The sequence below is a fragment of the Dermatophagoides pteronyssinus genome, unplaced genomic scaffold, assembly GCF_027571235.1.
Source record: "Dermatophagoides pteronyssinus isolate colony J.1.1.1.1 unplaced genomic scaffold, Derpt_VIB-CSIC_2022.12 sq0042, whole genome shotgun sequence".
Taxonomy (NCBI): Eukaryota; Metazoa; Arthropoda; class Arachnida; order Sarcoptiformes; family Pyroglyphidae; genus Dermatophagoides; species Dermatophagoides pteronyssinus.
Genome location: NW_027461565.1, coordinates 18,842 through 31,784, shown reverse-complemented (window position 1 = coordinate 31,784; position 12,943 = coordinate 18,842). Strand labels below are relative to the sequence as shown.

Below are 12,943 nucleotides of genomic sequence, written 5' to 3'. Positions count from 1 at the left end.
CATTATTATCATCATACATTTAGACGATATGGTTGGATATCCATTATTATCAAAGATAGATTGAATGGATGAATGTTGTTGTCAATGTCAAGAAAGACAGAAGGAAGAAGAAGATATGTTATCAATTGATCTATGCCATATGCCATTGTATAATGGATTATTCAAAATGAAAATGAGAATGAGAATGAATCAAAAGTCAATCAAAAGTTGAATAATTTTTCTTTTATTTCTCAAAATTGATGTTGATGATGATTACAACATGACAACAAGATTGGATAGCATGGCACCCATAACTTGACAAAAAACAAATTAAGAAATTTTTAAATAAAAAAAAATTCAATGTCTATCACCCATCAATATCAATGATAATAATGAGGATGTTTTATAACAAAATTTGACTTTAGCTAAGGCCAAACCCTCAAAAAAGTTAAAAAGCTTTTTTATTCAAGATTCTTTTTTTTTCTTCATTGAATTCCTGGGCGGGAAATCAAACATCTGGTCTTATGGTATTTTCCTATAGAAAAAAAATGATTCATTGACAATTCGTTAATGACGATGATGATGATGAGAGTATGTCAAATGTAAAGAGACCGAACAAAAAAAAACAGTGAGAATATTATTATTACATCATCATCATTTCTAAAAAAAAAAACTTGAGTAAAATTAACAGCGAAAAAAATTTGTAGCAAACGAAGCAAAATATTCTCGACACTAAATTTTAATTTACAATTTCATTTTTTTCAATCATTTTTACAATGACAATTCTTTTGCTACAACGAAACAACAACAGCGGAAAATAAAATATTAAAAAGATGACAAAAATATGATCATCATGATGATGATGATGATTATAAGATACATTGGTACCGATCTTCATTTTTTTGTGCGAATAAAATATGTAATTACATCAAACAGGAACATTGTGTAAAAAAATGAATGGATATAGTGTAGGCGATAGATATTATCCAAGAACATTATTATCATCGAATGAAATGAAACGAAACGAAAATTGATTGCCAAAATCAAAAAAAAAAAAATGATGATCAATATGATGATACAGGGAGGAAAAAATGAAATAAACTTAAAATGTCCAAAGCAAGAAATGAAAAAGAAAAAAGAAAACTTTAATCTAAAAACATTTGTGTGACACCTACCTGAACGACGAGCATCAACCTGTACAGTAATTGATGTAAAAAATATTAATGCTGTTGCTGCAATCATTATTAGATAGAATTGCATTGTTATCGACATTATATGAATTGATGATGAGGAAGATGATGAAATATTATTTACAATATTGATTGATGAGAATCGATTATTATGATGATGATCGCTAACATCATCGTCGGCAGAATGATTATGATTATGTTTGAATTTCATTTTTGCCATTTTCAAACGTGTTGGATAATCGTATTGTGATAATAATGCTGTTGTCGTTTTCGTTGTCGTTGATTTGGACAATTTTGATGTGGATGATGAAGAGCAATTTGAATGCTCAAATAATGATGAAAACAATGGTAAACGAGACATATCACAAAAAAAAACCACCATCACCGCCGCCACCAATAACAAAGTGAAAGCAAAAATGAAAACTGTTAATCGATTAAATTAAACCATTGAATCGATTGAAATGAACGAAAAAAAATAAGGGTAGGGCGTCGATGACCAATCAGTAAAATTGCGAAAATCTTTGGGAACAATGTCAAATGGACAATATGATGATTAAATCGCAATGGATCAAATTTCGCCTAAAATCTAAATAAGGATAGAAGAAAAAAAATGGGATTAGTTTTTCATGGGATGAAAATTCATATTATTAATCACAGAAAAAAATGAAATTCCAAGTCATATTGTTTATATGATAAAACCTTTTGATTTACTTATGTATTTCCATGGTCATTGTTTTTTTGTTTTGTTTTGTTTTGCGAATGCAAATTTACATTTTTTTTTCTCTTTACTCTTTCATTCAATTAATCAATGTGAAAGCTAAGTGTATTATCCATGTGCATATTTGTACAGAACACAATACACATACACATATTGTTTGTTTGTTGATTCAATCATAATGAAAAATAAAATTATCATTTCTGTATATTGGCCACCAGGATCAAACAAACAAACAAACAAAAAGGTAACAGAGCCAAATACAAAGAAAAGAAAAAGGAAAAAAATTCAATAATAAAAGATATCAGATAATGCAAAAACAACAACCATAGTATGGTTTTATTCTGAACCAACCAAAAAAAAGATACAAGCCATAAAAGATGATAAAGATGATGATGAATAAATCATAATTAAATATGTCTAGATATTATTTATGTTTTTGTTTTTCATTAGAATAAAAGTATGAATTTTTCATTCTTTCAAATGAAAAACACAGAGAGAGATAGATAACTAGAGAAGAAAATAATCTAGAGAAATAAATATTCAAGTGAATCAAATGAGACAGACTGAACCAAACAACCAAACAACAACAACAAAACAATTAGATTATAACTCAATTAATATTATGTCCATATGTGTCGGATCTGTTTTGAGTTTTTAGTTTAGTTTCTTTTTCATTCATTTCTTATAACTTTTTCTCAAGTTTTCCTATTTTCACTATACGTTTTTTCTTTCTTTTTTTCTTCAAAGATGTTCATCATGTTTTTATTTTTTTTTTCGGTTAAATAATAATGATAATGATGATGATAACATCACAAAAATCATTTGATGATCATCATCATCAAATTGATCGTGATCAACGCCCGTGTAATTTTCGTTGTTGTTGTTGTTGATTCGAAAAAGAAAGAAAATTTTCGGGTAAAATAAAATAAAAAAATTCAAACGATTGATGAACAACAACCTGTTAGCACGAGTAAAATGAAGAAAAACCACCACCGTCAACTTGGAAGAAATGAAAAAAAAAATCACATTAGTCATCATTATAAGGTTTGATTTCATTATTTCAAGTTACAATCATCATTATCATCATCATCCTGATGATGATAGAATTGGATTCGTAAATACATCTCTCTCACTCATCTATCTATCTATCTCAGGTGTTCAGCGAGAGGAAAAAAAGCAATGAAAATTGCCAACCACATTAAACACATACAGAGACAGACATATACAAAGTGTTAATCAACCACACAATGTTCAGTATAGAGGAAAAAGAAAACAACAACGATGTGAATAGAGCAGAACATTATCATCATCGCAACAACAGCCAAAATTCAATTCATTCAACAACAAAAAAGGTGTTGCCCATAATAATAATAATTCTCGTCGCCATTGAATTTTTTGTTATTTAAACTTTTTTTGAAAATTATGGACAAAAATGATGATGTTCACATAATTCGCACAACACCATATGGATTATATGATGAATGAGCGAAAAAAAAGGATGGCAATTTGACGGGGAACAAAAAACTACATTTGCCATGATAATGATGATTGGTGGTCAGAGATTTCAATTTTTTTTTTAAATCTTTAAAGCCGACCAAAATTATTTTACGTTAAAATGGCCATTGGCCCTTCTTCCATTTACCAAAGAAGAAGAATATTAGTTTTTTTTTTGGAAAACAGAAATATGAAACAGCCATTATGCTGATGATGATGATGATATTAATTTTAATGTTGAAAAAAATTTTAATCTCTCACACACACATTCTATCTTCCTATCTATATCTCTCAGTGTTTTAAGTGAAGAATTTTCCACTCATTTAGCTAATAAAGAAATTCCATTTCTGTACATTATTTTAAATTGATGAAAAAAAAATTCATCATTTAAATCAACAAAGTGAGAGAAACATTGATATGAAAATGACAACTAAAAAAAAATCAAATAACACATTTTTTTCCAGGTAAAATATCATCATCAAGCAACCAAGCAAAGCGAAATAATATTCATAATTGAGCAATTAAGATTAGCAAAAAAAAAGGACAAATTAAGAGCATCACATTTAGCAAACAGAGAAAAAGTCATCAGTCATTCATTCATTCATTCGTATGAGAGTTTATTATTAATAATTTTTTTTAGCATCTTCAAAATGCATTTACTAGTTCTAGAAAATCATAATAACCATGATAATAATAATAATAAAACAATTTAGTGCTTATCATATCACTCGAAAGGTAATAAATCTGTTTTGAGTGTTTTTCATTTTTGTAGGGGGCAAAAAAAATGATTTACTATGATGATGATGAACAACCAACTAACCAACAGAAAAACAATCCGGATTGAATAATCGACGCTTCATCATTATCAAGCAAGAAAGAAATGAAATGAATATAGCCATTTTGGATAAGGTTTTTATCAGGTATTTTTTTCATTTTGAAGGTTCAAGTCAATCAGTCTATGGTTTTTGGTGGTGGTGGTGGTGGTGGTGGTTTTAAATACATATTTTGTTAGTTTTTGGAGTGAAATCCATTCAAAAAAATGATGATGATGATGAGATAAGGAGAATGGGTCAGATAAATTGACTAATTGTTTTCAAAGCCAAAACAACAACAACAACATCAGAAAAACCCCGAAATTAAAAGAAAGATCAATCGAGAAAAGATATTCAGTCACGAATATGATTATGGATGAGCGAAATAGACAAAAAAAAGTCGATGCTGCTTCCAGTTTTTTTTCCAAGTATGATTGTTTTAGCTAAGAGAAAAACAAAACAAAAAAATGTAATCGACTTTTAATAATGATAATAATACCTGATGCCACTACCAAATCACCTAGTTTTTCTTCATTTAACAACAAGATTCTTTATATCCAAACATCAAAAACTGAAAAAAATTAAATGCAATTAAATCAAACGAATTTTCTATGGATTTTTTTTCGCTTAGAAAACTGTGATAATATCCAAGAGATTTCAATTTCTGATGAAAGTTTTTTCCATTCATTAATGATCATTTCATGTTTAGATGTTTCATTTTTTTTACAAAAATGGTCATAATTATTGAATTAAAAAAAAGAAAATCCTTAATCATTTGATGTCAATCAAGAAAACAGAATTTGGGTCAACATTGTTGATGTTTATAATAATCATCGTTCCATATTGAAATTGTTAATTGAAAAAAAAATCATATACAATTTTTTTCAACAACAACAACAAACAACAAATAAACAGATAAGATGATGGTCATCTAAAAATGATGATGATGATAAAGTTCACTTTCTCTATATGTTTTGCTCTCCAAATCATCATGTACTAAATGGATTGACCATCATCTAATGATGATTATGGATGGCTATGGATGTTCATTTTTATGTTTCATCTTGATAAAATTTTATTTCTGATTGTTTAGTGGTCCGTTCAATTCAATAATGATAATGATGATGACAAGTAAAAGTACGATATGGTTGATCAAACAAAAACGAAAAAACTAAAGCAGCAACAAACCAAAAACATTTGGCTTATTATAAATGATGATCAAATCTCGAAATCAAAAAAAGATAAAGCAATGGTCATATGTTACAAACGCACAAACGAAATAAAGTCCAAAAAAAATCATACCGCAAACAAACAATAACTAAAATGAATGCAATCTAAAGTGATTAATGCAAAAACACGATCAAATCAACGAATAATGATAATTGTGAATTGAACAAATGCTGCTAGAATCATATCGAAATCAATATCCATTATTATGGACCGGTGAATATGATGTGTTTGGAATCGAGGAAAAAAGAAAAAAAATCCGAAATTGGAAAAAAAAATTCCAAGATAAAGAATTCATCATATGCTGTGTACTGTGTATTTGTCCATTGAGCCAAATCGAATCATCATTATTATTATTATTATAATCATAATCATTTTCAAATGATCGAATGTAGTTTCAGCATGGCTGACTATGACAATTTTTTTTTCTTTTTCTTTCTCTCTTGGTTTTAGTCGTCTTTTTCGTTTTCCATTTTCCAATCAATTTTTTCCAAATTTCCAACTACGATGTTTTCTGTTTTTCTCTCACTCTCACTCTCTCCCAAAAAATCAAACATGTGTAATAACAAATAAAAATGTAAATTGCTTAATGCGGTAAAACACGGTGAATGGATGACTCACACACACACGATTCTGTACAATTCTGAATAATGAAATTCGAATGAGGAAGAAAAAAAAGTAAATGAAGAAGAAATGATGGAAAAAAATGAACGCAGATTGCATACAGCGTGTGTGTAGCTGCTGTTGCTACCATTACACCATGATATATACCATTTTTTTTAGAGTTTTCAGAATGATCCAAAATGAAACAACAGCTAGAATATAAAGAATAAAGAAAACTATCACACAAGAGAATCATCATCGTTCATCATTTATATTCTATAAAATGCAATGTCTGTATGTGTCATCGTTTTAAGGTTTTTTCTTTTTCTGGTTTGAAACTGATCGATTAGCCCGTATTCATCGTTGTCTGATGATGAACGGCTATGTTTTCACCAAAACTTGATTCTCTCAATACACTATACATTCATTAGATTAAAGTCAATTCTTTGCAACTTTCAAAGTTCAAGATGTGATGAATTTTTTATTTTTTTGAAGCAAAAAAAAAGAAATGAAAAAAATCTCTAATCATTTGGAAAAAAAACAAGAGAAAATTCTCTATGACAACGACAGATTTCACCAAAAAGAAAGAAAGAGAATTTCACAAATGAAAGAAACGAAAAGCAAAACTAAAAAAAATGATACAAATATGATCCATAAAAGAAGAAAAAAGCTTTAAATCACATTAACAACATTAGAAATGATCCCAATCGTTAAGAAGAATTATTTTTTTTATTTTATTCTGGCGATCGAAAAATATCAAGTGAACTACAGTAATAGTGAAACAAAAACAAGAAAAATGAACGGAAATATATACACCAATCAGACGCACACACATATAGAGAGATTGATAGTGAGAATTTCTTCTTCATCATCAAGCAAACAACATTTGAATCATGAAAATGAAAAGTTTCACATAATGAATTTCATTACTACATATTTGTCGTTTGTATTTAGAGACAAACCAGAAAAAAACAAGACAAAGACAAAAGTCATTAGTGGTGGATAAAAAAAAACTACAAAGACGAAGCAAGCCGAAACCAGAAAAAAACCATTCAGCAAATCATCATCACCAACAGAGTTTGTTACAAACAAGACACCCTCTTCTTCTTCTTTAAAAAAAAGATCAAGCTAAGAATTTGTCCCAAGTCTAGTCGTTTCGTTATTCGGAATTAATTCGGCAATGAATGATGATAATAATGTTGTTGATATACATTCATGATAGTAAAATGAAAAAAAAATAATTCATTGGGCTTGTTCAAAAATGAATCAAAAAGATGATGATGTTATGTCACGAACAAATTAGAAACAAAACAACAACAAAAAAAAAAAGATAAATTTCTTTTGACGACATCAACTTTTTTGTTGTTGTTGTTGTTGATTACATTCAATGAATTCAATGGCTATTTCTAAAACAATTTCATCGTTGATGATATAGTTTGATGGTCATTATCATCATCTAGTAAAATCCTACCAAAAAAATTTTTTGTTTTTTTGGTTTGGTCCACTTGATTTTCTGTATGTGTGTGTGTGTGCGAACAAAGTTCTTATGGGTGACAAAGTCATTATTTCATTTCATTCTATACAACCAAATAGCAAAAAATATAGAACAATGTCAATGATTTGTGGTCATGCAATGTCCACTCATCGTTGTTGTTGTTGTTGTTGTTGTTCTTTGATGATGACGATAATAATCATAATGATAATGATGATGATTCTTTCCTTCATCATCATTGACCAACCAAGAAAAAACATTTAAAGAATTGTTCAAACAATTTTTATTGTTATTTTATTTTCAAATGATGGCCACACACACATACATCTGGAACAAAATCCTCATTAATGAAAATCATTGGTAAAAAAAACGGAAAAAAATCAGCTTGCGAAGCGAGTTTACTGTGTATTTTCATGCTCAAATACACAAACAAACAAACAAAACTGAAAACTGAAAATGAAAATACCGAACATTTTGTTGTTGTTTGGTAGGGTAAAAAGAGATTCTTTTTTTGTTTTCTTAAATTTTTGTTTTCTTTGTCGGGAATAAATTCATTAGAACAAATTAGGGCGAATCATCCATTTGTAGCAAAGATCAAACAACATCGACATAAACACTGTGTTGAAATGTTTGAACTAAATGAGTTTTATTTTGGCGGCGGCGACGGCAACGGCAAAGATGGTTTGAATTTTTTTGTTTTGTAAATTTGGAGCAAATGTGAATTTTGACCCTCAAACACACAATATGTACAAAGCTCATTCTTTTTTTGTTTTTCATATGATCCGCATATACGAATGTGTGCGGTCCACATTACATTTATGGAGAAACAACATAGTAATTATGAAAGAATTGAATCGAATCAAATTGGTCGAAGGTCGTGCCTTGTGAAAAACAGCATAGCCGGACCAAACAACAAAAACAACAAAATGATGATCATCATCATCATAGACAAATGCTGCCTGATGATCATCATGATCATCGGCAATGGCCAAAAAGAAACCCCAAAAAAAAAACAGCCGGCAATGTTCACAAGAACTTACCCAACCAACCAATATTCAACCATATGAGAAAACTTGAACGAACGAATGAAAAAATTGAAAAAGCCTATGGGCTTTTTTCGATAAAAAATTTTCTACGAATCAACCAAACCGAAATTCCGACCAGTAGCACGCAACAAAAAATAAAAATAATTACAACAACAACAACAACAGAAAAACATTAGACAAAAATGATTATTATCATCATGATCATCATATGGTTCTTTGATTAATAATAAAAAAAAAAACATTGAACAAATTTATTTATTGGGCTTCAATTATTTGGCTGTATTTATTTGGCTGAAAAAAATGCAACAAGCAAATATTGTCCAAGAAACGAAAAATAAAACTGTTCAATTACAAATTACAAATAGTTAGATCTTTTCGTTTGTTTGTCGTTGTCTTTTTTTTACAGTTATCTTGTCTTTTTTTCTTTAATAGTTTTTCTGTTTCTGTGAATTGTCTTAGTATTATTATTATCAGGACAAAATAGCCGAGGCCATATTATTATCATCATCGTTTCGTTTCGTTTCATTTTACACATTCCAAATTATTGCCGTTGTTGTTTCTGTCATTCGTTTGAATGACCAAAAAAAAATGTTTTATCTATTTCGTTCAACCAAACGAAACGAAACGAAGCAAACAAACAAACTAAACAAGCAGCATGGGATAAACAAACAAACATACGAATATAAATGTTGTTTAGTTGGTTGCGAACAAACAAAACTAAACTCAAAATGAAAATTGGTGCCATTTAGTTATTTATTTCTTTTTTGGGTATTATTATCACACATTTTGTGAAAAAATTTTGTTCAAAAATGACAAAATGGTCTAATTCTTTTGGAGTAGCAGGGAGAGAGAAACGAAAAATGAAATGAAATGTCTCGAAATGATTTGATCATAGATTTCGGGTCAAGATATGATGATATTAAGCTTGCTTTTTTTGTTCGTTTTTGAAGGCAAAAAAAAACTTTTCAATGTTATATAAAAAACATACGCACAGTATGTGTGTGCAAATGAAAGAAACATTCTGATGACCCAAACTACTATCTAAAAGCGCTATCTATCTATATCAATTCATATGGCAAATCAAAAGGCGAGAGTAAAGTAATTAAAACATTTGATAAGACTAAATGATTGAAAATCATTTTGGTAGAAGAAAAACGAAAAAACGAAAATGTTTCTTCAATGTTTCTGTTTGCTGTTGAATGATGATGATGATGTTTGGCAAGAAAAAAAAACGATTAAGATAAAAAAAAGCGTAGAAGATCCGAATCAAAACTACCATTGATTGTTGTTGATGATCATTCATGGCAAACAAACAAACCAGAAAAATTATTACAAATACAAACAAACCAACGAAAAGAATTCCAGATGTAGTTTTTTTTTATTTGGTCAATATGAAATTTGATTCGAACAACGAAACAAAATAAACAAACGACAAAAATTGTTATCATAATAAATATGTTATGTAATCGAGCAGTGTTTTTTTTCCAAATTTGACTAAACAAAACAACAAGTTACTTTATGGAAGTTTACTTTTTTTGATGACCAATGTCCAGTGTTTACAACTCTTATTTGGTGTTTTTTTCTGTTTCAAGAATGTAAGTGAGTAACATCGATTAACTTGCATCACACACACAATTTACATAATAAAATTTATGCAAATGAAAGAAAGAAAGAATGATGCAACATTTAAAAAACACATTGTTGTACTTTATTTCATTTCATTAACATTGGTTTAGTAACATTGTAAAATGATGATAATAATGATGATCCAGATCAACAGAAATAGGTAAAAAGTAAACAATGTGCTTTACATAACGAAGGCAGAAAAAATCATCATCAATTCAATTCAGTTTGACATCACCATTATCATCATCAGAACAACATGATGATCAACAACAAATGATCAGTTTTAATGGTTTGTTTATGGCAAAACATTTATCGTCAACAATCGAAAGGTTTTGAACACATTTGACAAGGAAAAAAGAATGAAAGAAAAGATAAACTATTTTTTCCATTTGGAACACCACCTATATTTATGAATGAATGAATGAATGACATACACAAACACACACGATCAATTCAAAAATGACACAAATTGATGAACAACAAGATTGACAATATATAATATATTTACCTTATGAGAAATTTTTTTTTCTTTCGATCAAATTCTCATTTTGTTGTTATTCACAATGATGATGATTGTTTTTGTTTTTTCAAGAAAATATGGTTGTTTATTATTATTCTTCAAATCTGATGATTACATTAATTTCTGGGCTAGGCTATTTTCGATGTAGACAACAAAAACATGCTGAATCTTTTTCGAATCGAAAAAAAAATTATATAAACAACAGGACACATTCAACAAAACACATACTGAAGAAATGCATCATATCCCAGACACACAAACATACACAAAAAAAAACATCACAGAATGAAGTAGAAATGAATGTTGTTTTTTGGTTGTTTTGGTTGATGCCGTAAATAACGTGAATGAACTTTAACAACGAAACAAGCAAGATGAATTGGAAAAATATCTTCAACAACAACAAAAAAAAATGCACGAAAAAAACCGATGATCATGGATAAACGAAAGATATTACATTGAAAAAACACATGATATCATCAACATCATCATCGTAACATGAACAAGACCAATACCCGAATGACGAATGATGAATCCCACTTGTTTGACTGAAATATCAACGATGAACAGAACAGAACGAAACGAAAAAAATTCAAAAATTGCTAGCTGTGTGTGTGCTATACGAACACTGAAAAGGAAATTTGTATGGACCGAAATGAATTTTTTTCAATAGAAAAAATCTCTTTCGAATACAAGGATATGGAGAATGTGTTCGATTGCTAGCGGTAGTAATTTATGTTATGATGTTTGTGAACGTCTGCCAAATTTTGTTGTTGTTGTTGTTGTTGTTGCTGTTTGTAATTCCTTCTGTTTTTTGGTTGTTTTTTCTTATGTGATTTTTTTTCACCGATCATCTTGCCGAACAAAAATGAAAAAAAAAAATGTTGGAAAAGTAGCATACTGACATGGGTGAATGAAAAAGCTTGTGGATGATGGTTTTCAAAATTCCATTCTATTTTTTTTCATTTGAATTTTCCATTTTGGTTTGGTTTTTTTTTTTGGGGGGGGTTGAGAAATTGATAAAATCAAATCCGAACAATATTGTTTGTTGTCGAATCGATTTGAATTGATATGGGAAATTAATCATTTGAGGGAAAATATATATTCAAAAAATATATCAAACTTCAATCAAAGAAATACATGATTTTCTGTCAACATCAGTGATAATCTCTTCGAATAAAGAATTTATAAATATCACAAAATATTGGTCACGTGTTTCGGAGAAACACATAATGATAAAAACTGTTTGGAAAAAGTTAATCCAATTTTGATTGGATTTTATTGTTCACACAATGAATGAAATGAAACGTTTTCGAAATCCGATGGACTTTATTAGAAAAGCCGATCTTTTTTTTCACAAAAACATTTCTGGATCATCATCATCATCATTCGAGTATCTGTGTCAAATTTCTGACCGATTCAATGACAAAATTGCTGTTATTATCGCTGTAAATAATTGGCATATACTGGTGGTGGTAATACAGAACAACAACTAATCAACCATGTATTTCGATGATGATGATGATGATGATAATCATTGCAAATAATAATAAAAAGAGCAAGAAATTATAATAATTGAAAAGGCACATAGTGAACATTTGGATTCGGTTATTATAAAATATTTTCATTGAATAACAACAACAACAACGAGAGAAAAAAAATCTCAAGCCTCTTCATTCAGATTGTGTGTGTGTGTGAATAATGAGAGCGAAACGAATTTAGAGTGAACAATATTCAAACGACGAAGACGATTTTTTGATGGAAATATTGTCAAGATTTTAAAATTCATGTCGTTGTTGTTGTTGAATGGTGGGCCAATACACAAATTTCGGATTGTTCCAAAACTTTTTGAAATTTGAATTCAAATTTGAGTTTTTTTTTCAATGAAAATCATATACCATCTCTCTTTTTTTTCAATCGTTGGACATCAAGCAAAACTAATTTTTTTTTATTTCACTCATTCTCTCTATTGGTAATTGTAATAAAACGGGCCAATATCGGTGATATACAAGGTCAAAGGTAAATCAAACGAAAAAAACGTTAAAATTGAAATGCCCGTATCCAATTGCTAATTGCGCACTTGAACTTTGAATCACAAACTGATCCAAAAAAAAAAAAAATCGATCTTCAATGTTCATTCTACAGATTCAGTTTTTTATTTCACGCTCTCTTCAAGCACGAATAAGCAAACAACAAGAACATTGTTTTGACAAAGAAAAAAAAATATCATATAATCGCT

The 12,943-nt window shown here is 29.0% G+C and overlaps 1 protein-coding gene across 3 annotated transcripts in view; it reads right to left on the bottom strand.

Moving 5' to 3' along the window:
- LOC113794355 (latrophilin Cirl-like) overlaps window positions 1-11,328 on the bottom strand; it is a 33,589-nt gene extending 22,261 nt beyond the window's left edge. For all 3 annotated transcript variants that reach the window (XM_027344477.2, XM_027344485.2, XM_027344492.2), the window contains exons 1-2: window positions 10,696-11,328; window positions 1,155-1,755 (exon numbers count right to left, since the gene is read on the bottom strand). In XM_027344477.2, the coding sequence (XP_027200278.1) occupies window positions 1,155-1,551 (397 nt within the window). In that variant the 5' untranslated portion in view covers window positions 1,552-1,755; window positions 10,696-11,328. The remainder of the gene's footprint in view (window positions 1-1,154; window positions 1,756-10,695) is intronic.
- Between the last annotated feature and the right edge of the window lie 1,615 nt (window positions 11,329-12,943).